Source organism: Schistocerca serialis, chromosome 2 (genome assembly GCF_023864345.2).
Source record: "Schistocerca serialis cubense isolate TAMUIC-IGC-003099 chromosome 2, iqSchSeri2.2, whole genome shotgun sequence".
NCBI classification, from domain to species: Eukaryota; Metazoa; Arthropoda; class Insecta; order Orthoptera; family Acrididae; genus Schistocerca; species Schistocerca serialis.
The window spans coordinates 307,284,712-307,310,612 of NC_064639.1; the positions used below are offsets into that span (position 1 = coordinate 307,284,712).

At 42.6% G+C, this 25,901-nt stretch overlaps 2 protein-coding genes across 3 annotated transcripts in view; one reads left to right on the forward strand and one right to left on the reverse strand.

The window, feature by feature from the left end:
- Positions 1-25,901, forward strand: part of LOC126457087 (uncharacterized) — a 763,934-nt gene that overhangs the window by 251,885 nt on the left and 486,148 nt on the right. The window contains exon 1 of one of the 2 annotated variants that reach the window (XM_050093110.1): positions 20,013-20,091. The exons of the other annotated variant lie outside the window; for it this stretch is intronic. The gene's annotated coding sequence lies outside the window, so the exon portion shown is untranslated. Of the gene's footprint in view, positions 1-20,012; positions 20,092-25,901 lie in introns of those variants that run through there. 2 annotated transcript variants of the gene reach the window in all.
- LOC126455928 (uncharacterized) overlaps positions 1-25,901 on the reverse strand; it is an 82,829-nt gene that overhangs the window by 45,203 nt on the left and 11,725 nt on the right. Inside the window, exons 3-5 of the mRNA XM_050091685.1 lie at positions 15,880-16,007; positions 9,548-9,712; positions 2,980-3,238 (exon numbers count right to left, since the gene is read on the reverse strand). Coding sequence (XP_049947642.1) covers positions 2,980-3,238; positions 9,548-9,712; positions 15,880-16,007 — 552 coding nt within the window. The remainder of the gene's footprint in view (positions 1-2,979; positions 3,239-9,547; positions 9,713-15,879; positions 16,008-25,901) is intronic.

Below are 25,901 nucleotides of genomic sequence, written 5' to 3' on the forward strand. Positions count from 1 at the left end.
GTTGTGTTTTCATTTATTTTGTTGTGAATGATTGTGTTGGTAGTTTTTATTGTTGTTTCGACTTGTGGGTTATTTGGTGGTCTATGTAAGAATGGTCTAATGTCTGTATTTGTGTCTTTGTATTCTATATATGTTAGCTGAAATTTTTCTTCTATATCTAATATCTGTGTCACTTTGTGTTCTATTTGTGCTTGTTCTGGTGGCTGCCTTAAGATTTCGTTTTCCTCTGATTGTTTAATTGGTGCGTGTTGTTCTTTGTTTGTTTGCTCTGGGATGTTTGAGTCCATTACTGTATTTTCTTCTTCTTCTGATTGCACATTATTTTGTTCCAGTATTTGTTGTACTTGTTGTTTGATGTTATCTAATTCTGACTGGGGTATCCTGTTATTTTTTATTATTACACGGATCTGATCAGCTAGTCGTTGTTCTGTTAAAAATTTTAATTCTGGGTATCTGGTAATAAATGTTGTGTATACTTGTGATCTGTATCCAGTTGTGTTGGTTCCTAGGTTTGTTGCTTGGTAATAACAGAACATGAGGTGTCGATTAACTTCATCTGACCATCTCATCCTCTGTCTTTGTTTTCCTTCTAGGGTGGTTGCAGGAAGCATATCCTGCAAAACACCTCTATTTGGATTTAAATCATTTTCCAGTTGGCTAGCAGTGTCGTTACCATTGTGGGTGGGCATAGGATTCAAGCGACCATGACGGCGCTTGTCCGAGGCTTCATTAGTTCTGTCCTGAACCAACTAATCACACTAAAAGGGGGGTTAGCCCTATTAGTGGTTTGTTCTTTTCGTCGCCTTTTATGACTGGCAGAACATACCGGAGGCCTATTGTTTTCCCGGACATTATTATTTTTATCATCATTATCATTATTATTACTATTATTATTATTGTTATTATTAAATATATGAGTGTGAGTTAGCAATTTCTAGCCACAATCTTTTGTGCACTGCAATAACATATTCTTCTGTGGAATAGGAGGATTGTCAAGGGGACACTATTTCAGTTTGTTTTCAAATTTTACATTGGTGTCTGTTAGACATTTTATATTATTGGGCAAATTACCAAACATTTTAGCTGTGACATTATTCACCCCTTTCTGTGATAAAGAGAACCTTAATTTGGACTAATGAATGTCATTTTTCCTTCTGGTACTGTAATTATGTCCATCAATGTTCCTTTTGAACTACAGTAGACTATTCAAAAAAATTCCATGAGGGAATAAATATACTGTGAAGCAGTAGTCAGAATGCCCAACTCATTAAACAGATGTCTGAAATATGATCATGAGTGAGCACTACAGACCATTCTTACAGCTCGTTTTTGAGCAATGAAGACTTTCTTTCTTAAAATGAGCTACCCCACAACATTATTCTGTATGACATTACTGAATGAAAATATGCAAAATAATTGAATTTACTGACTTTTTGTCCCCAAGATTTGCAATGATTCCAACTGTAAATGTGGCTGAACTTAGTTGTTCTAGGGGTTCAAAAATGTGCTTATTCCAGTTAAAATTTTCACCATCATGGAAACCTAACAGTTCTAGAGTTTCCAACCTATTTATTATTTCCTTACCATGTATTATATAATTGGTGTAGTACCTCTAGATGTGCAGAAATTGGTATGTTTTGTCTTTTCACAATTTGAGATGAGTCCATTCACAGAAGATGGGTCAATGATGCTTTTAAGAACCTTGGTTACAATTTCTTCTTTTGATGTATGTATGCTTGGACTGATTACAACATTTGTGTCATCTGAAAAAGATGTAATTCTGTTTGTTGTATATTAGACTGAAGATCGTTAGCATATATGAGGACAATGGTGGGCCAAGGAGTGGGACTTGGGTAACCCAATACATAATTTCTCCCCAGTCAGAAAAACGTCTCTAGACTACACGTGTTGATTTACTAAGTAAACTTTTCTATATTATTTTGGTTAAATATGACATAATCCATTGGTTGACTTGATCGAAAATACCATAAAATTTCAGTTTATCTAGAAAAATATTGTGATTTACACAGTCAAATGCATTAGATAGGTTACAGAAAACACCAACTGGCACTATTCTGTTATTTTATGCTTGTAAAATTTGGTGAGTGAATATGTTAGTGGCATTCTCAGCAGAGCAACTCTTCTGAAATCCAAACTGTGGTTTGTTGAGAACAACACTGTTGCTCATGTGAGATAGTATTCTAGAATACATCACCTTCTCAAACATTTTGAATAATGTTGTCAGCAGTGATACAGGTCAGTAGTTATTGACATCTCACCTTTCTTAAAGAGCAGTGTAACAATGGTATGTTTCAGTCTCTTGGGAAAAATGTCTTGACTTGGTGGTACATTACATATTTCAGATAGGACATGGCTTATTGCATGGGAACAAATCTTTCAGTACTGTTCTAGGAACAAAATCAGACCCACTGTTTATGAGGGAATGATAATACAAGAAAATTAAGGATTCTCCACAGAAGTGGTAAGGAAAGAAATAGGTGAAACAGCAACAAGAAGAAGGTGCAGGATGATAGGACATATTGTAAGACATCTCAGAATATTTGTATTGGTTCTAGAGCGAATTGGTAAAAACTTTAGAGAAGGGCAGTGATAGGAATATGCCAACCAACTAATTAAGGACGTTGTTTGCCAGTGCTACTCTCAAAGAGAAAGGTTAGTACAGGAGATTTAGTAGTGGCAGGTTCCATCAAACAAGCCAAACGTAAAATGAATAAATATTCTCTAGAATTAAGATCACAATAAAAACATCACGAGCTGACGGCCTCAGTTATTCATTAGTAATGATTATCGGACATTAACAGAATGTACAGTAGGAAATGTATCTGCACAGTCTGTGGTTTCTTGTCAGCACTTGCACAGTGTAGCACAGTGCGCCCATATCGCTACGGCAGCGCAGCAGGCTGCTGGACTAGCGATCTGTCAGCTGCGTGCAGTTAGGTGTATGTAGGGGAGGGTTACCTGCCGGAAAGCGCCGGCGCGAATGCCGTGGTCGCTGAGCAGCATGAGCACGGTGGACTGCAGTGCACCCGTGTCCCTCAGCCAGCGCAGAAAGCTGCTGAGCTCGCTATCCGCCAGCTGCGGACCGTTGAGCCGGTCGTGCGTCACGGACGTGCTCCACCCCAGTGCCCAGTAGCGCCAGCCAGCAGAGCCCATCGCTTCCACGAACTTGCGAACGTACGTCAGCAACACGGACACCTGAAGCCGCTCGCCAGCGCACCTGCAACAGGGCCAGGAAGTCTCGTCCACACAGCCTTTGTCTTTCTGTTTAGTCATCTTTGAACACTTCTGTTTCTTAACGTTGACCTCTGCTTACCTTCTATTTCACAGTTAATTAGGGGATGCAAAAAGGTTCACCTAAAAATTACTGTCCAGTCACAATGTGATCACCCGTCAAAAGCTTGAATAACCACCTTTTGCAGTGCTGACCAGTACGAGAGTTGCAGGAAGACAGTCAGTTAAGTTTGGAAGGTACTAAAAGAGAAGTGGAGCCATGCCGACTCCAGTGTCATGACCAGCTGCGCTAGGTTTCTCGGTTGAGGATCCGTGGCGCGAACAGCCCAGTCGAGGTGGTATCATTGAGTTTAAATCCGTGGAGTTTGGTTGTCAGGGGAGTGCAGCAAACTCACCGTGGTCATCTTGTAAGCATGCATGTGTACTGTGAGCTGTGTGAAATGTTGCATTGTCCTGCTGGTAGACGATATCGTGCTGAAGAAGAACAGACTGCATGTACATCTACATCTACATACATACTCCGCAATCCACCATACGGTGCGTGGCGGAGGGTACCTCGTACCACAACTAGCATCTTCTCTCCCTGTTCCACTCCCAAACAGAACGAGGGAAAAATGACTGCCTATATGCCTCTGTACGAGCCCTAATCTCTCTTATCTTTGTGCTTTTTCCGCGAAATGTAAGCTGGCGGCAGTAAAATTGTACTGCAGTCAGCCTAAAATGCTGGTTCTCTAAATTTCGTAAGTAGCTATTCACGAAAAGAACGCCTCCTTTCCTCTAGAGACTCCCACCCGAGTTCCTGAAGCATTGCCGTTAACACTCGCGTGATGATCAAACCTACTAGTAACAAAAATCTAGCAGCCCGCCTCTGAATTGCTTCTATGTCCTCCCTCAAACCGACCTGATAGGGATCCCAAACGCTCGAGCAGTACTCAAGAATAGATCGCACCAGCGTTCTATAAGCGGTCTCCTTTACAGATGAACCACATCTTCCCAAAATTCTACCAATGAACCGATGACGACCGTCCGCCATCCCCACAACTGCCATTACATGCTTGTCCCACTTCATATCGCTCTGCAATGTTACGCCCAAATATTTAATCGACGTGACTGTGTCAAGCGCTACACTACTAATGGAGTATTCAAACATTACGGGATTCTTTTTCTTGTTCATCTGCATTAATTTACATTTATCTATATTTAGAGTTAGCTGCCATTATTTACACCAATCACAAATTCTGTCCAAGTCATCCTGTATCCTCCTACAGTCACTCAACGACGACACCTTCCCGTACACCACAGCGTCATCAGCAAACAGCCGCACATTGCTGTCCACCCTATCCAAAAGATCATTTATGTAGATAGAAAACAACAGCGGAGCTACCACACTTCCCTGGGGCACTCCTGAGGATACCCTCAACTCCGATGAACATTCACCATCGAGGACAACGTACTGGGTTCCATTACTTAAGAAGTCTTCGAGCCACTTACATACTTGGGAACCAATCCCATATGCTCGTACTTTAGTTAGGAGTCTGCAGTGGGGCACCGAGTCATACGCTTTGAGGTGGACATGGCCCCCAAGGATAGATGCATACTTGTGTTGATCAACCTTGGCTTCGAGAATGACGAGCTCACCCAGGGAATGACCTCTAGCCTGGATTGTTCCAACAATTATTGCAGGGTGCTTGCTTCCAGACATTTCACGCCGTACAAGTCAGTGGCATCAGTGCGATGGAGCGTAACACGTGATGCAACTGAATAAGCCAGCTGTCTCCACACAGCGGATGTCCGGTTGTGGTGCCGGCGTACAAACTCTAGCCTTCAAAGTTGATGAACAGCAGTCAGTATGGGTGCATGAACCAGGCGCTTACTGTGGAGACTCATACACACAGCTACATTCACTGAAAGGTCGTTGCAGAGACACTGTCGGTAGTCCCTTGGTTCACACGGGAGGTCAGTTGCTCAAGAGTTGGACGTCTATTCACTCACACACATCTCTGCGGCTGTTGTTTTCCCCTGTCATCTATGGACCGTACTGCACCACAGTTGACTCGGTGCTGGATTTGGACAGCGCCATTTGGCCATGCATGGCATACCTTAACCTTGGCGTTGCTCGAACAGTTTACAGACTTAGTCGTTTCGGAAATGCTTCCTCCCTTCTTTCGAAACCCAATGATCACTCCCTTTTGGGCGTCGGATAAATCGCTCTGTTTCTGCATTATGACAACGACTACACAGTTTTCCGGGTCCACCCAAAACACTTTATATGCCCTCCACTGCTAGTGCTTTTATCTGCCATCTGTGAGCGATTATTGCACATTGACATCGAACACAGGCGATGATCATAATAAGGCGACTGGGCTGTGTATATGTTCTGCTTGTTTCAAGATATAAGCTTGAGAAAACATTGTAAGTAAATTTTTATATATGTACCAGTCGTGAGATGGCATTTCATGTTGTCGCTGGAAGGGGTCAGCCTTGTACAATTAGCTTGCTCATCCCTCTTTCATTACCCAATGTATGTCAAGTCCATTGGGCGATAACACAGTGGGAGACGGCGTTTTAGCTTCTCTATTTCAGCTGCTGATATTCAGTTCCAGCTATTGGACGTGATTTTCGCAGAGAATAAGGCAATGCATGAGAGATGAACGGATCTCGCATTACAACATCGGTTTCCAGTGAATATCATCCTGACAGACTCACAAAACTCGAGACTAATTTGACTGTTTGGCTCTTTGTTGTGTGCCCAGTAAAGGGCACATTGAAGATGTGGAATGTAAATGAAAAGTTTGACTCTAAAAGTAATAAATGCTGTATCATTCTCTGGAGTTATTAATATTGCAACCATTTGAAAACTGGGCCGATGACTGTGAGTCAAACATTATACTACAAATTAGTTATTTACATGAACTCTTTTGTTAATCAGGTCAAGATAAACATAAAATTTTGCTATTACATCATTTGATATAATGACGTTAAAGTAATGCAAGTCTTGCTCGAGTAAAATCAAAAATCTGGGGAAATTTGGACAATTATTCAAGACATGAGCAAGCCTGTGAATCTGTTGCAGACATCACTAAGAATATCTGATCAATAAATATGACAGACCATTTCCCTTCATGTGGGCAGGCTACTACAACCTGTTTCAAATGAGAGAAGAGTTTTTTAAAGAGACGCTTCTCCAGATTTATTTTCCACGTATGTCTTACACAACATACATTAGATATTTAGCATAATTTCCAGCTTTGGTATTTGCTTTCAGAAGGGCTTCCTTTGTGAGCAGATATCTCAGTTTTGTGCACATTAACCAGTGCCGCGTTATTCTCCACAGCTATGTTCACCCCTTCACCTAGTCGTTGCCATTGTTGTAAGTTCACATTGTTCCTCACTTTAAGACAGCAGTGAGTCATTTCAGAGAATTACATAAAGAAAGAGACATGTTGCGCTCGGGTGGAAATCAGCCTTTTAATAGAATGACTGATTGATGATCCAGTGCCCTCCATTTCTTCACCAATTTTGCTGTTTGCTTTTGTTTCAGTGGTGGTGGTGATGGTGCTGTTTCTAAAAATCTGTGGCGTGAATAAAGTGTAAGTCTATGGTAACAGAGGCTGCCCAGGATGTGACATTCATTTTTTGTCTCTCCGCGACAACTACCTCCTGTTATTGGGTGCTGCAAAGCCGACGAGAGGATGTAGTTGGTGGATTGTCATTGGCTTGAGACATCAATTATTCAGACTTGCCGTTTGAATGAAGACTACGTGGACATGTTTTTTGTAGGATGAGACACTCCGTACAGGAACAAAATACTTAGCTAATCGTTCAAAATGAAATGAGTTGGCACATGAAGAAGCAAAGGCACAGTGTCTCCATTTTTTATGATTCCATCCCACCACAACTGTCAGTGTTTGTTTTAGTTTCTGTACTACGAAACGATTTCGGCCTTAGGCTATTTTTAAGTACTGAAACATTAGGAAAGTTTGCAGGGTTGCGTTTATTTCGCAATAGAACAGCGTAAGCAGGTGATAGCAGTATAAACGATATAAAGAGTACAGAACGTAAGCAACTGCAACATGCGTAATGGTAGACAAAAATGTTGTTCGTCTTTTTCCAACTTAACGGATTTGCGCACACAATCCGACAACTGACACTGTGCTCAGTATGGCTTGTGACTATCTATTGCAACATTACATGCCTGACAACGACGGTGCATGCTGTGTATGATGTCGTCAATCTCATGTTGAAGCAACACCGCCAATTCTTCCTGCAGAGCTGCTCGCAAGTCTGCAACAGTGGTTGGTGGATGCTGGCGTGATGCAAGCCGTCTCCGTAGTGCACCACAGACGTGCTCCATCGGATTCAAATCGAAAGTGGGAGCAGACCACGCCATGCATGCAGTATCTTCCGTTTCCAAGAAAACGTCAACCGCGCGTGCTCTATGAAGTCGAGCATTTTTGCCCATAAATACGAAGTCCGAACCCACAGCACCCCGCAACAGCTGCATGTGAGTCCCAAGATCTCGTCAGGGTATCGGACAACAGTTAAACCTTGTCCATTTACCCGTACAATCTCATGAATAGCGGTTCGAATCATCAACATTATCCCTGCGCACACCATTAGGGACCCTCCTTTATATTGGTCTCTTTCCATAAAGTTGGGGTCCCTAAATCGTGGTCCACATTCCCTCTAGATGCGAATCCGTCGAGGCTCCCTCGACAGATCAAGTCGGCACTCATTTCTGAAAAGAATATCGGTCCACTGTTCGACCGTCCTGGCGGCACGCTGACGACTCCACTCCAGACATTCCCTTCTGCGAAGACGCATCGGAGGTGCACATACAGCAAGTCTCCGACAGTAAACACAGCCTTTGCCACGATACAGTACGTCAAGTGGATGCTGCGAGGTCAGATGCCAGTTGCCGTGCAGTACTTAGGCGGTACCGTTGTGCTCTTACAGCCAAGTAACAGTCTTATCTTTCCGATGTCACACGTGGTCGGCCCTGCCCTGGTTTTTGGGATACCGTTTCTGTCTGTATAAACTGTCGCCACATCCGAGAAACAACAGAACGATTGACGGTAAGCCATCGGCCACACGAGTTTACGACTGTCCTGCTTCCGTTCTTCCTACGGCGCCCCAGCGCAGAGTGTCTCGTCGGCGTCTTGTCTGTGCCATACTGCACCTTCTGTGACTGTACACACGATTGTGGATGTGGGACTGTCCTACAAATACTTCGAGGTTTCATGGGTGCCCTGATGTCATCGCTGGTGCGTGCGGTAGTCTGTTGACCAGAACGCTATGTTCCGTGCAGAATACGATAGTACGGACATCTGTTGACTTTTGGTATGATTGTATGGTAACTTAGACACGGGACGAGGAAATAGGGGTTTGTTGCGTTAATTTTGGTCATCAGTGTACATTTGTTGAAAGTGTCATCATCAGTTCCTGCGATGAAAAAATTTTGCCATATTAGCCTCTTAGCAGCACTGCATAAGAAACATATCTACAGCCTTGTATACATAGGTATTTCTTATAAATGTACAGCTAGCACCATTAATATGGCAGCATATCAAGAGGCTAAAATCACATATATTACTAAATCTCGCTGTCGCACTCAGTGTACAAGCTATGACAGAGCAATTTTAATTAAAAATGTAACATATTCAGTCAACGCTGTTGACATAATCTATGTACATGTGTAAGAGGCCAGTATGACATTTACCATTGCTGGTCTCCATGTTGATACAGTCATCGAATGTTCTTATAAACTAGAAAGTAGCCTAAGACCAAAACTGTATTACAGTAGAGAAAATAAATAGAAAATTGGCAGTTGCAGATGGAATGGAGTCACTCGAAAAATTCTTAGCAATGGTGGATCGTGAATCAAAGAGCATCATCGTCTTCATTTTTTCTCTTCAATTAATGTTTTACACACACACACACCCACACACACACACACACACGCTCGCACGCACGCACACACACAGAGATGGAGAGGAGGAGGGGGAGAGAGGGGGAGGGAGAGGGGGAGAGAGGGGGAGGGAGAGGGGGAGGGGGAGAGATGGGGAGAGAGTGAGAGAGAGAGAGGGGAGAGGGTGAGGAGGAGGGAGAGAGAGTGAGAGGGAGAGAGAGTGAGAGGGAGAGAGAGGGGGGAGGGAGGGGGGAGGGAGGGGGGAGGGACCAAATTACACGTTTGTAGCCCTAGAAGACACCAAAGATTTTTAGTTACACAGCCGCGACCCCAACACACTGGGAGTCCTACTGGGAATGGAAATGGTCCACTGGTAGAGTGTCTGACCTGCTCGTAGTCTCGGTGCCGGCGTGGCCCAATTCCTTGTCGACGGCGCGCATGTAGGGTCGAGGGTAGTAGTCCGTGGGAGGCTCAGAGAAGCCCGGCTTCTCGAAGTGGAACATGCCCAGGTACGGAGAGTCCTCGATGAACATCGTCCGGTGTCCTGCTGCGCTGCACGAAAAAAAGAGACACAGGTATTCATGAACTGGGAACAAAGCATCAAGAGAGTGACCTATAGGACACGTAGTACATGGCCTAGCTTATAACTCATCGGTATTATCCAAATTGCTATTCATTGTACAATTACATCACACAATAAAGTAGCTGTAGGACTGAACCTAAGTCCAACCACAGTCGGTAACGCAAGCGGTGACCGTAACAGTAACAGCAGATGAGGCAGGCACGTTTGTAGCTCTGCACGCCAGGTCTAAGTCCGGTTTGAGAGGGGAGGGGGGAGGTTGGAGGTAGGGGGATGTAGAACATGTCACGTAGTCTGCACGGCAGCGCTGCCAACATTGTCGTCTCTGTCGTTTCAGGATTGCTTTCTATCGATATAGCAACAGCTAGTCTTGAAACCAGCGCGGCTTCTACGGTCGCAGGTTCGAATCCTGCCTCGGGCGTGGATGTGAGTGATGTCCTTACGTTAGTTAGGTTTAAGTAGTTCTAAGTTATAGGCGACTGATGACCTCAGATGTTAAGTCCCATAGTCCTTAGAGCCATTTTGAGTCTTGAAACTTCTTGCCAGATTAAAACTGTGTGCCAGACTGAGACTCGAACTCGGTACCTTTGCCTTTCATGCGCATGTACTCTATCATCTGAGCTAACTAAGCACGACTTATGACACGTTTTCACAGCTTTACTTCCGCCAGTACCTCGTCTGCTATCTTCCAAACTTCACAGAACCTCTCCTGCGAAAGTTGTGGCACTTGCACTTATGCTAGGAAGTTTCATATCTGATTACGCTTCCCTGCAGAGTGAGAATTTCATTCGGGATACATCCTTCAGTCTGTGGCTAAGCCATGTCGCCGCAATATTTTCTTCCAGGAGTGCTTGCGAGTTTCGCATAAGAGTTTCTGTGAAGTTTGGAAGGCAGGAGACGAGGTACTGGCAGAAGTAAGGCTATGAGGCCGTGGTGTGAATTGTGCATGGATAGCTCAGCCGCTAGAGGACTTGCCTTTGAAAGGAAAAGGTCCAACACGTGATTTTAATCCGCCAGGAAGTTTCATATGAGCACACACTCCGCTGCAGCGTGGAAATTTCAATCTGGAAACGTGTCGTAAGTTAATTACCGAGGCCTTCTTTGCTCTGCAGCAAACTGGATATTTCAATAGTAATTTTCCACTAAGTAATCGATTTCGAAGCCTTTTCATGGTTTCATCGTGAGTCGCTTAGGCACAGTTATCGAAATGAAATACAAACGCAAGTATATCTTGCTTCTGTATCGTAACTTAAATTTACTAAGCCTTGTAACTGCAGTGCCTACAATCCACCGCCGTGGAAGCAGCATAACTGACCGTACCATATCTCTCTGGAGCCAAAATATTCAGGCCGGCATCAAATTTCTGGTGTCTTTCCACCTCCCACGAAGCCCTGCTGTGGGCTTAACGCCTGTTTAATGATTGTCAACCAGATGTGCATATTTCTCTTTCGTTCCTGGGTCGGTAGTAGTAACATGGGCGTATCAAATAAGGCCCACTACTCGTAATTCTGAAAGTATGAGGGAGACCTGGAAGGTGTCAGCACTTAGTGAGCACTCGACGGCGCTAGTGGCGCATTTCAGCTGTAACTCGTTTCGTTCCATTTTGTGTTGTTCCTTTTGAGTGCTAAGTTGGACTAGCTTCGGAGTGTGTGGCAATCTGATACATCTGGAGTAATTTGTAGGTAATCATTATGTATTATATATGCCCTGGAAAGCTCATTTATTCGTCTTTAAAAATGTGTAATTAAACTATTAGTGGTATGAAGGTACTGATAACTGAACGGGGGAATGTAGGGGGGGGGGGGTCTGATAAGTCCCGGGTGGGCCTTGTTTAATACATTTATTGTAAGAAAAGAGTCATTAGTTTTCTTTACTGTGAATCAGATTATTACTGTCCTCTCCGCTAATTAATTGACTCGTGAGAGTTGGAACCTGTGAACACTTATTTGAGGGGGGGAGGGGGTTATTACGAAAACTAGAGTTGACGATTTTAATTTAAGTTCGTAAAAGAGAAAAGAAGCTTTCTCGAAAGGACCATGTTATAGGTATGCGGTTATGTATAACGTGCAAGCAACATGTTCATGAAGAAAGTGTGAGTATATGTTTTTAAGATTTTGAACAGTTTAACTGGAATTTCCGTATTTCCTTTTTTCATTTTTTTGGCTACTTAATTTTCTCTCTCTGTAAATGTCTACTTGTAATTATATTTCTCTATTACAATAATGTAACAACATTTAATCTGATAGTGTCTTATTTTCTACTTCTATAGTAATTTAAGATGGTTTGGTTTGTTTTGAGGAAGGAGACCAGACAGCGAGGTCATCGGTCTTATCGGATTAGAGAAGGACGGGGGAGGAAGTCGGCCGTGCCCTTTGAAAGGAACCATCCCGGTATTTGCCTGAAGCGATTTAGGGAAATCACGGAAAACCTAAATCAGGATGACCGGACGCGGGATTGAACCGTCGTCCTCCCGAATGCGAGTCCAGTGTCTAACCACTGCGCCACCTCACTCGGTAATTTAAGAGCATGGGCCTTGTTAAGAACACACATTCGGCCTTATTTAGGATACATAGTGTTAACAAAGCCCACTAAGCGACTAACGCTTCATTACTTACATTTAAATTAGTGAAGTTATTAAACTCTCCTTTTTTACCCTAACGGAGGAGTAAATTGAATTTCTAGTTCTGTAGATAGATTTCCCTAAATGTCCAAACCTTAAGTGGCCTTAATTGAACGCCTCCCTTATAAAGAAATTACGCAGTCACTGCTTCGTTTTAAAACAACGTAACCAAAACAGCGAGAAAGAAGAAGATAATGTATAAATATTCGTGCGTGGAATAGGTGTTACAAAGGGGAAATGATTTTAGGTTAGATTTTAAACTTGCTCTGTTACCTGTCAGACATTTTACCCTCTAGTGTTGTGGTATGGACATTACTATTTTTCTCAAATTGTGATGGATTATTTATGACGAATTTCATTAGCTTATATAAATATAGTAAAGATGCTGTTAAAATGGCTAACTTCAAGTTGCGCCTCTATGATGATCGCAGGTTAACACCACATATTAGCCGGCCGCGGTGGTCTAGCGGTTCTAGGCGCTCAGTCCGGAGCCGCGCGACTGCTCCGGTCGCAGGTTCGAATCCTGCCTCGGGCATGGATGTATGTGATGTCCTTAGGTTTAAGTAGTTCTAAGTTCTAGGGGACTGATGACCATAGATGTTAAGTCCCATAGTGCTCAGAGCCATTTGAACCATTTTTGAACCACATATTATTTTTATTGTTCGCTTTTGTAAAATTAATACTTTCTTCCCAAAAATTGCTTTACGGCAGAAAATTATGCCCCAAGACATTATAGAGTGGAAATATGCATAACATGTCAGGAGGCTGATTCATTTGTTTCCAAGACTAGCAGTTATGGGAGGAGCAAAAGTAGCTGAAGTTAACAGTTTGAGCAGCTCAGTGCCGGCCGCTGTGACCGAGTGGTTCTACGCGCTACAGTCCGGAACCACGCAGTTGCCGGGGTCGCAGGTTCGAATCCTGCCTCGTGCATGGATGTGTGTGATGTCCTTAGGTTAGTTAGGTTTAAGTAGTTCTAAGTGTAGGGGACTGATGACCTCAGATGTTAAGTCCCATAGTGCTTACAGCCATTTGAACCATTTGAGCAGCTCAGTAACATACTTCTTCCACTTGGAGTTTCTATCAATATTTACACCCAAAAATTTGTAGCATTTTACCCCACTTACTGATTCCTGTTCATGCGCTACATCAACTGATGGTGTAGCTGCCTGATGCGCAGAATTGAATACAGTGTTTCTCAAAATTAATGGAGAATTCATTTGCAGGGAAACACTTAAAACTTTATTGAAAATCTTCACTAATGGCCTCTTCCATTGCTTTATTTCTAATATGATTTATTACAACAGTAGTATCGTCAGCAGAATGTACCAGTTGTGCTTGTTGAACGTCCGTTAAGGCGGGACGTTGATGAAAAACACACATTATTTCAAAAATGCACCAAATCCACAGTTTTTGAGATATGGCAATGAAATTTTATACCGCGCTTTACATGAAAGTAACACATTTACATATAAAATCCTTTGATTATATATATTCAATTTTTTTAAAAAGAAATTTGAAGTTTTATTTTCAAAAAGTAATGGATGTTCCTTTTTCTCAGAAAGTATTCAAGAGATTTCTTCAAAAATTTGTCTGTTACATCTCTTTATATGTTGTAAGCTTCTCTCATGAGGTTTTTGGAATAGGTCTAATAGGAGAATTTTCATAATTTTTTAATTATAATTCCACAAGTACAATTTTAAAATTCCCAGCTTGCAATCAGAATTTCGAAATTGCTCTTGAGACATCGGTTTTTAGGTTTACAGAAATATGTGTACAAAATTTAATAATTCTAGCATTCATAGAAACTGAGGAAAAGGTATACAAACTATTAAAAACAAAGTTTTCAGGAAACACAATTTAAAGTTCAACCTAACTTTTTTCCTTATGTCACTTCTTCAGAAGGCGCCACATTTGTACTCTGGGTAGTCTTTCCCTTCAAGGCTTCTCTTTTGGTTTCTTGCTGTCTGTCTTCTTTGCTTTACCAGGTCTTCTATTGACTTTTCAGCTGCAGAGACGCGCTGTAAATCTGTTTTTCTCAGGATGTCTTGAGTAAAATTTCCTATCTTGAATCCCATTCTTTCTAATACTTCCATCCTCCCGACGTTCCCACCATTAAATACAATAACTGCATCAAAAGTTGCAATTCTGATAACTGTAGCAGATGCAAACGTGTTTTTAGGGCATCGTTTCCATATGAGTGAATTTAGAGAATCGTTTATAAGATACGAAACTGAGTCAAAGATGATCTATAAAACGAAAAAGTACGTATCATGGCCTTCTAGATGTATCCCGCCCACGTTTCGTTGAAAGTAATACACAGAACCGTTGTTCACTGAGCTAGTATTGAAGAGCTGCTTCAAAACGTGGGCGTGGCAGGGAGGCCGCGTCACATTTTTAATTAATTTTCAGGCACTTCGGATGCGATTTCAACAATGAAACTTTGGGAACTTATTGCCAATGATATAATTGCGTAGGCTTCCGTGGCCAGAGTATGTCGACATAAAAGTTTTCTGGATATAGTACCGCGTCATAATGTAAAAACTATTGCTGCTGGAGAAAAACCAACGTTTCGGCCACGATTACGGCGGCCTTCTTCTGGGTCTAATGGTGCGTTCTAGCTATGCAGTGTCCTTTATATTTAAATGTTAGTGTTCACTGCGCATACCATTACGTCATAACTTTAAAAAGGTTGTTAGTTTCTTTGGTCACTTAAGGTAGAAGGAGAGGGAACTTTATTTTTAATAGGTTATTGCGGTGGAGGGAGAACGTGACCCCTGTTGTGTATTGGCTCTTGTGTTATGTACCATGATTGATGGTCACCGTCGAATGAGGAATTTGCTGCTGTTTACCAACTGCTGGGCGTCGGCCGCGCGGCGGCAGTTACTCGCTGGTAGTGCTCGTGCCTCGTGTTGACAGTGCGGTCTGTTGGGCTCTGATTGCTGGCAGCCAAGATGGGGCAAGCCTGAGTCCATCCTCCCTGTTCATGTTGTTAGGGTGTTTAAGTATTTCGATGGCCTCTCTGATTTTGCGTTTCGCCATAATTGGCTGCTTGGCCAACACACAGGCTTCGCTGAATTTTATTTCTTTTCCGCAAGACTGCCAAGACCACCAATCATGGTACGTAACATAGGAGGCAATAGACAACAGGGTCACGTTCTCCCTCCACCGCAATAACCTATTAAAATAAAGTTCCCTCTCCTTCTTCCTTAAATGACCAATGAAACTAACAACCTTTTTAAAGTTATGACGTAATGGTATGCGCAGTGAACACTAACAACAAAATATAAAGGACACTGCGTAGCTAGAACGCACCATTAGACCCAGAAGAAGGCCGCTGCAATCGTGACCGAAACGTTGATTTTTCTCCAGCAGCAGTAGTTTTTACATTATGACGCGGTACTATACCCAGAAAACTTTTATGTTATTGCCCATGAGTTGTACTAACAAATAAAAAATAAATCGAAAATTGTTATTTTTGGTCAATTTCATCAACGTCCCCCCTTGAGGTCATTTACATACCTGTAGTTGTACCAGACCCAGGGGCAGGGGTTGAAGGCCGCCTTGCCGTCCCAGCAGGAGTCCCGCAGCTCACGCTCCGTGTGGCCGCTGAGCGCCGCCAGCATGTTGGGGAACGTGTTGTCGCCAACCTGCAACAGAGGCGAGGCGCTCAAACACTGCCAGCCACGGGTAGTCGGGCCAGGATGACACGCAGCTGACTGTCACGAGTCTCAGTTCTCAATCGCTGCTGATTCCTTTGCCATCTGAACACAAACTCCAGTACGACCACAGCATTCTGAACTGGGTCTTGGCAGGAATGCAGCCACTGTACAGTTTGGCTAGTAGCGGTCTTCACGGGAAGGTACGGTCGCTAGAAGACCGGGCTCCGGACGGCCAAATGGCCGTACGTGAGGGGACAACGTCGTGTGCGGCGTATGGCTCTGCCGTATCGTACTGCGTCTGCGCCAGAAATTCTAGCAGCAATTGGCACCACAGTAACACAAAGCATGGTTACAAATCGGTTACTTCAAGAACAGCTCCGAGCCAGACGCCCTGTAGCGTGCATTGCACTGACCTCAAACCACCACCGTTTGCGACTGGAGCGAGAGCTCATTAGACGGCAAAGTGTAGGTTTCTTCATCTACATCTACCTCTACATTTATACTCCGCAAGCCACCCAACGGTGTGTGGCGGAGGGCACTTTACGTGCCTCTGTCATTACCTCCCTTTCCTGTTCCATTCGCGTATGGTTCGCGGGAAGAACGACTGCCGGAAAGCCTCCGTGAGCGCTCTAATCTCTCTAATTTTACATTTGTGATCTCCTCGGGATGTACAAGCAGAGGGAAGCAATATATTCGATACCTCATCCAGAAATGCACCCTCTCGAAACCTGGACAGCAAGCTACACCGCGATGCAGAGCGCCTCTCTTGCAGAGTCTGCCACTTGAGTTTGCTAAACATCTCCGTAACGCTATCACGCTTACCAAATGACCCTGTGACGAAACGCGCCGCTCTTCTTTGGATCTTCTCTATCTCCTCCGTCAACCCGATCTGGTTCGGGTCCCACACTGATGAGCAATACTCAAGTATAAGTCGAACGAGTGTTTTGTAAGCCACCTCGTTTGTTGATGGACTACATTTTCTAAGGACTCTCCCAATGAATCTCAACCTGGTACCCGCCTTACCAACAATTAATTTTATATGATCATTCCATTTCAAATCGTTCCGCACGCATATTCGCAGATATTTTACAGAAGTAACTGCTACCAGTGTTTGTTCCACTATCATATAATCATACAATGAAGGATCCTTCTTTCTATGTATTCGCAGTACATTACATTTGTCTATGGTAGGGGTCAGTTGCCACTCCCTGCACCAAGTGCCTATCCGCTGCAGATCTTCCTGCATTTCCCTGCAATTTTCTAATGCTGCAACTTCTCTGTATACTACAGCATCATCCGCGAAAAGCCGCATGGAACTTCCGACACTATCTACTAGGTTATTTATATATATTGTGAAAAGCAATGGTCCCATAATACTCCCCTGTGGCACGCGAGAGGTTACTTTAACGTCTGTAGACGTCTCTCCATTTATAACAATATTCTGTGTTCTGTTTGCTAAAAGCTCTTCAGTCCAGCCACACAGCTGTTCTGATATTCCGTAGGTTCTTACTTTGTTTATCAGGCGACAGCGGGGAACTGTATCGAACGCCTTCCGGAAGTCAAGGAAAATGGCATCTACCTGGGAGCCTGTATCTAATATTTTCTGGGTCTCATGAACAAATAAAGCGAGTTGGGTCTCACACGATCGCTGTTTCTGGAATCCATGTTGATTCCTACAGAGTAGATTCTGGGTTTCCAGAAACGATATGATACGCGAGCAAAAAACATGTTCTAAAATTCTACAACAGATCGACGTCAGAGATATAGGTCTATAGTTTTGCGCATCTGCTCGACGACCCTTCTTGTAGACTGGGACTACCTGTGCTCTTTTCTAATCATTTGGAACCTTCCGTTCCTCTAGAGACTTGCGGTACACGGCTGTTAGAAGGGGGGCAAGTTCTTTCGCGTACTCTGTGTAGAATCGAATTGGTATCCCGTCAGGTCCAGTGGACTTTCCTCTGTTGAGTGATTCCATTTGTTTTTCTATTCCTTGGACACTTATTTCGATGTCAGCCATTTTTTCGTTTGTGCGAGGATTTAGAGAGGTTTGTTGTGTTACTCTGACGAACGTCGCTTCCACCTCGATGCCAGCGATGGCCGTGTGTTGGTTAGGAAACCAGCTGAAGGGCTGCGACCTGCCTGTCTGCGCGCTAGACGCACTGGACCTGCACCTGGCCTTACGGCACTGAGCGTAAAGTCGTATGACAGTAGGAAGATTTCGGTGGTTGTCCCAAGCATCTTGGCTGCAAATCTGTATTTCAGTCTGGTGATTCGACCTGTTGTGCTGTTGTTGTTGTGGTCTTCAGTGCTGAGACTGGTTTGATGCAGGTCTCCATGCTACTATATCCTGTGCAAGTTTCTTCATCTTCCAGTGCCTACTGCAACCTACATCCTTCTGAATCTGTTTAGTGTATACATCTCTTGGTCGCCCTCTGCGATTTTAACCCTCCACGCTGCCCTCAGGTACCAAATTGGTGATCCCTTGATGCCTCAGAACATGTCCTACCAACCGATCCCTTCTTCTGGCCACGTTGTGCCACAAACTTCTCTTCTCCCGAATCCTATTCAATACCTCCTCATTAGTTATTGATGCACCCATCTAATCTTCAGCATTCTTCTGTAGCTCCGCATTTCGAAAGCTTCTATTCTCTTCTTGTCTAAACTATTTATCGTCCACGTTTCACTTCCATACGTGGCTACACTCCACACAAATACTCAGAAACGACTTCCTGACACTTATACTCGACCGAGCGAGGTGGCGCAGTGGTTAGCACACTGTACTCTCATTCGGGAGGACGACAGTTCAATCTCGCGTCCGGCCATCCTGATTTAGGTATTCCGTGATTTCCCTAAACCGCTACAGGCAAATGCCAGAATGGTTCCCTTGAAAGGGCACGGCCGATTTCCTTCCCCGTCCTTCCCTAATCCGATGAGACCGTTGACCTTGCAGTTTGGTCTCTTCCCCGAAACAACCCAACTTATACTCGACGTTAACAAATTTCTCTTCTTCAGAAACGCTTTCCTTGCTATTGCCAGTCTTACATTTTATATCCTCTCTACTTCGACCATCATCAGTTACTTTGCTCCACAAATAGCAAAACTCATTTACTACTTTAAGTGTCTCATTTCCTAATCTAATTCCCGTATCACCACCAGATTTAATTCGACTACATTCCATTTTCCCCTTTTTGCTTTTGTTGATGTTCATCTTACATCCTCCTTTCAACACACTGTCCATTCCGTTCAGCTGCTCTTCCAGGTCCTTTGCTGTCTCTGACAGAATTAAAATGTCATCGGCGAACCTCAAAGTTTTTATTTCTTCCCTGTTGTGCTGTCATCATCATGAATTGCGTTCCAGGGGGTGTTTTCCAACAGGATAATGCTCGCCTACATACCGTTGTTGTAACCCAACAAGCTCTACAGAGCGTCGAAATGTTACCTTGGCCCACTCCATCACCAAATCCGTCTCAACTCGAGCATTTATGGGGCATTTTCGGACGACAACTCCAGCGTCATCCACAAATAGTACCGTCCTCGTATTGACCGATCATGTGCAATAAGCATGGAACTCTATTCCACAAACTGATATACAGCACCTGTACAAGACAATGTATGCGCGTTTGCATAATTGCATTCGACACTGTCGTGGTTACATCAGCTATTAATGTACTAGTATTTCACATTTGCAATTGCTTTTCTTGTGCTTACATTAATCTGTGATCTTGCACCGTTAATCACTTGAATATATTACGTAGAGAATTTTATTCCTGAAATTTCACTTTACTTTACATTAATTATTTCTTGGTGCTGGAATTTCTTTTCCATCGGTGTATTTTCTGTTATTTTATAAAACTTTTCACAGCGTTATTCTGCCAAGAAGTTTATCTGAAATGTATGTTCGGGGTTGGGTGTCACAAAAACTTCGAGAATGGTTGTCACACGTGGCAACCTACCACGGCACGTTGTTTTAATAGTTTTTTTTGCTTGTTTCAGGTAAAGATGGTGACAAATCATGAAAAAGGCAAACCGGGGAGCAGTTTCTTCATGCACCATGCTTGCTGCAGTTAGGAAGGTAAAAACCAGTGATTATCAATTCATAAAGTTGCAGTTGATTATCAAATCAGGTATCAAACTTTAGCAAGACATAGTGAGAAAAGTCCCAAAGACTAAACTGACGATGGAAATGTAGTTTAGATTTTCACCACCGTTAGCTATTTTCCAAACAGGGAAGCGTCTCTTTTGAAGACAAAAGGGAACTAAAGAAATATCTTCTTCAAGCTGCCGATGTTTACTACGGTTTCACACCAAAAGATATCAACACCTACTCATATGAACTTTGTCTGGCAAATTCTGTTAACTGCCGTAAGGCCCAGCGTAGTACGCAGTTATGATTTTGTAGTAGAACCTTTACCAAAGGTTGGTGATGGGAAAAATACGAACAGAAACAACCCCCGAGAAAGAGATACAGCCGTTTTAGCTGACTCACTGTTTTTTAAAAAGAATTGATGAACTAGCAGAAAATGAAAGTAAAAATAAACGAATTTCTAATTAAAACACAACTAAAAACAATAATGCAAAAAAGGGAGAGAGAAACAAAATGAACAGAAGAAAGAACGAAAAATCTCAGTCAGTAAATAAGAGGATGACGACTGCTTGTATTTAGTATCTTTTGAAACATTTTCTAACAGTAAAGCTAAGGAAAAACGGATCTAGTGTGCAGAATGTAGGAAGTCAGCTCATGATTTATGTACACCTGCGATAAACAACTGTTAAACATGTAAAAATTGTGACAGTGTGCTCGAAAGTGACTAGGGTAATGTAGGGAATTTTCTTAAATATTTACTTATATTTCTACTTTTGTGTCTAAATTGGTCTTAAATATGTATTAGTGCTATATCACTATCATTGCTTGTTTTTCTGCTTCTAGGACACCTTTTTTAATAAACAATTTCCTCCCTCCGACAATAATAACCCGTGACAACAATTCTAGTGTCTGAGACAACCAACCTGGTAACCAAACTGGAGTCGTGGGAGAACTTCAAAAAAGTTAGTGCGGCAGAACTTATTTTTTCTTAAAAACAAAATGCTGCTAAGCCCTCAAATTTATGGGAAAATATAGACAAGAGCACATACAACGAAACACACTAATGACAGAACTATAAGCAATACTTCTCCAAAATCGAAAAAAGTCGTAAATTGTAACAATCGGGCCAGGTCTCCCCTACCAACTCATACGAAAGCACCTGTTTGTGATCAGACAATAACAAGCACAATAAATCTATGGCTTCATTTCGTTGTATGGCGCAGCACATGCACTGCTTTTACATGGGCCACAGTTCGTGGGAAACAAAAACCGATTTTCAGAAAATGATTTTTTGTTGCATCTTTTATTTGCTGCTATGTCAGAAACGATTCTGCTGGCTAGAGCCAGTGTCGATTTTCCTAGCGTCAGTGATCTGTCAAGGAGCTGTTCCGATTTCGACATTACGATGAAGTTGGGCTAATAGTAGGTTCATAATATTTTTAGTTATAACAAAGAGAAATACAGTTTTCTCATTACTGTAAGTGTCTTCTTCAAGAGGAGGAGGAGGAGGAGGAGGAGGAGGAGGAGGAGAATAGTATTCAAGAAAAAGAAGTTTAAAAACATTATCCACGCCGATTAATGCGTGCGAAACTGTTTTATTTGACCTCTTCGATCACGAGCGTTAAGGAAAACGTGCGGAGTGGTCACTAGTGGAATATTGTTGCACTCCAAACGTTTGGAGACTTTGAATGACATTAAAATTTGTCAATGAGAAAAATACACATTCCTAGTTCTGTGTACAGAATTAGCGCATGTTTTATCGCAAGCTATTGATTGTGTACGACGGTCTTTCCACTAAACTCGAGAGCGGCTGCAGCAGTTCATAAATGACCAGCTACGCAAGATAGAGGGTAATGAGATATGAGATCGACATTTCGTGCGAGAACATTCTTGTGTAAAACATTGTCTATTAACTTGCCGTTCTCCCAGAAACGAAAAGGCGTAAACATTGAACAATGGATACCTACAGTATTGCTTCTTTGGGGGGTGTTACTTTTACCGACATTGGTAGGGTACTAGGAAGAAGAGGCATACGACTTATTTTTAGACCTCCCAAGATGATGAGATGCTGCGTTCGATTAAGGACGGTCTTGATCTCAGCGTCCATGCAATTTGAGATAGATTGTGTGTGGGGAAACAACTACATTGGTCAGTTTATCCGTAACTTTCAAGGGATGCGAAATAGACCAATCACATAAAGTCACTTGTAGGTTCATTGGTGGAGTACCAGGAAATAGCAATCAGTCTACAAAGGAGGGTGGGTACATGACACTCGTGCGACACAACATAGCACATTGCGCAAGGGTGTGGGACTCGTACCAAAGAGGACTCACAAGGAATATTGAACACATCCCAAATAGATTAGTAGAAATAGACACAGGTTTGTCCGAAGCATGGGAAAGTGTTACGGAGATGCGAATGAAGCTAAACTGCAGACGCCTGAAGGAGACACAACGTGACCTGAGAAAGCCTACGTACAAAATTTCATGAACAAGTTTTAAATAACGAATGTAGGTATATAGTAAAAGCTCCTACATATTGCCCAATAGGGGTCGCGAGGGCATATTAAGTCTGATTACAGCGCACATACGAGCAGAGGCGTTTCAGTAAGCATTCTTCTAGCGCTCCACGTTTGAATGGAACGGAAAGACCCCCTTATAACTAGTGCAATGGAAAGCACCTTCCGCCATGCATTTCACAATTGTTTGCAGAGCGTTGTTGTGGATGTAGCAGCTGATATTTCGGCCTTCTCTGTCATCGTGTTAATCGAGATCAATATGATGGCTGTTAGTCCTTCTCGCCCGATGCCCATGTATATATTTCATGCATGTCGGAATCGACTTTCGCTCATTTCTTGTTGGCTTCTGCGAGTTGCCTGAATCTGGCAGAGAGAAAGTGAGCCACGCGGCATTCTTATCGTTTGCGCCGCAAGCACGAGGGCCAGCAGTTGCAGATACAACACGCCGGCGGTGGCGACCTTGGACTTCAGCAGCAGATCCACGAGAGACAAGGAAAAATTTATCTGCCAAGCTACTAATTGTGACTGACGATAACGATGAACTACAAAAACAGCTACAAACATTTTACGTGTCTCAGGAAACAGTCTGGAAATAGCGATATTAAACAGCTGAAATGATAGGGTTTTAATTCCAGAGAACTGGACGTGGAATACTCCATTCGTGGAACATTGCGATCGGAGTGTGCTTGAGAGAGATCTTCTGCTTCACGTAGAGGTTGCTTTGCTGTTATGACAAGTACTGTAGTTCGCACTGCTACAAGCGAATAATAGTGATTTTAAAATAGGGAGATGTGTCCTTTCTATGACCCTTCAAAGACATTTAACTGAAAAACTTTGCATTTTGTGTAATAAATGTTTGAAGGTTAACAAATCTAAAAACTATAGCAGCGCGAGTCACTGAGGAAATAAAAGTAAAGAAGGACGTATTGTTAAAACGCAGCAGAGTAAAACAATGGGCACTCCTGCCAAGGTCATCAATGGAACGCTACGTCACTTCCAATGTATCCGCACTGCATTAGTGAAATACCAAAAGCAACAGTGACGACATTACCAAATGATGCAACAGGTAAAACATCTTCATAATCAGATATTTGCCACGCATGTTGGTAAATATGTAGACTTAGGTGACAGTACACAGAGATGATGAAAGTCACGGGATCGCGATATGCACATATAGAAATAGCGATAGTACCGTATATAAAACGTACAAAAAAGGCAGCTGTCATTTGTACTCAGGTGTCTCATGTGAAAAGGTTTTGCAAGAGACTTCTAGTGACTTGCTGAATCCATGTCACGTCGAGCTGTAGCACTACGCTGGGCGAAAGGAGGTCAGACTCTATATTAGGAGGTATCCCACGACTTTTGTCACCTCAGTGTAAGAGTAAACTTCGCGATAGGATATCAGTCATGTATCACGCGTGACCTGCTGTTCGTCAGATCGCAAACGTACGAAATCAACAATACGTACGGAATTTAACATGTACTGTATGTAAAGTATTACTATCTAATACTCTGTTAGTTCTTCAGCGTCTTTTGCTGCTGTAGTCTGTAGATTCCTTGCTCTTCAACCATCGAATGTACAAAAATGAATTTTTTGTAGATAAATGACTTTGATGGGTGACAGAAGAAACTTGTCCCCATGCTTCAAAATTAGTTTTATTCGGTATTTGTACTTTGAGCTCGGGTACTTACATTGTGAGCGTGAAGTTTGACGCATGAGTATTGGACGTATCGTATGTACCTTAGCACTTTGCATTGTTCATACATTACCAATGAGGTAACGGTCAGAGTTACAACATATTGCGATTGGTCACTAGAGTAAAACTTCTTTTACATCTCTATTCCTGTATAACGGAACCAGACCCATCAGTCTTCTTACTAGTTTGATGCGGCCCGCTATGATTTCCTCTTCATTTCAGAGAAGCATTTTCACCTTACGTCTTCAGTTATTTGCTAGATGCATTCAAGTCTGTGTCTTCCCCTACAGTTTTTATCCTCTACGGCTCCTTCTAGTACCATAGAAGTTACTCGCTCATGTCTTAACACGTATAGTATGCCCTGTCCCTCCTTCTCGTGAGTGGTTTCCATATGCTCTTTTTTTCGCCGATTCTCCGGAGAACCTCCTTGTTGTTTAACCGCCCATCTAATTTTCAACATTATTCTGTAGCACCCTATCTCAAACGCTTCGGGTCTCTTCTGTTCCAGATTTACCACTGTCGATGAGTCACTAGCATACGTTCTCAGAAATTCTTCCTCAAATTAAGGCCTACGGTTAATACTAGTAGTCTTCTCTTGGCCAGGAATGGCCTCTTTGCCCGTGCTACTATGCTTTTTATGTCCTCTTTGGTTTACCCGTCGCTGGTTATTTTGCTTCCAAAGTAGCAGAATTCCTTAACCTCTTCTACTTTGACACCACCAATTTTCGTATTAAGTTCCTCACTTTTCGCCTTTCTTCTGTTTCCCGTTACTCTAGTGTTTTCCGATTTATTCTCAATCCATATTCAATACTCATTAGACAGTTTATTTCAGTCAACAGATTTTGTAATTGTTCTTCACTTTCACTAAAGATAGAAATATCATCAGCAAATCTTGTCATTAATATCCTTTCACTCTGTACTTTAATTCTCCTTTTGAACCTTTCTTTTATTTCCTTCACTACTTCTTCGATGTTTACCTTCAACAATAGAGCGAAAGAACGCATCCCTGTCTTATACTCTTTTTAATCCGCGCACTTCGTTCTTAATTTTCCAGTCTTATCTTACTCTCTTGGTTCTTGTACGTATTGGTTATTACTCGTCTTTCCCTACAGCTTACCCCTATTTTTATCAGAATTTCGAACATCTTGCACCACTTTAATTGTCGAACGCGTTTTCTAGGTCGACAAATCCTATTAACGTGTCTTTATTTTTCTTCAGTCTTGCTTTTTTATCAACTTCAGAATCAGAACTGCCTCTCTGGCCCCTTTACCTTTCCTAAAGCCAAACTGAATGTCATGTAACAGATCCTCAACTTTCTTTGTCATTCTTCTGCCCATTATTCTTGTCAGCAGCTTGGATGTATGAAATAGTAATCTGCGCAATAGGTTTCGCACCTATCTGCCCTTGCTGTCCTCGGAATTGTGTGGATTATATTTTTTCGAAAGTCTGAAGGTATCTCGACAGTCTCAGAGTCTACACACCAACAGGATAGTTGTTTGGTTGCCATTTACCCCAATGACTTTAGATATTCCGATGGAATAGTATGCATCCCATCTCCCTTATTTGATCTCATGTCTTGCAGA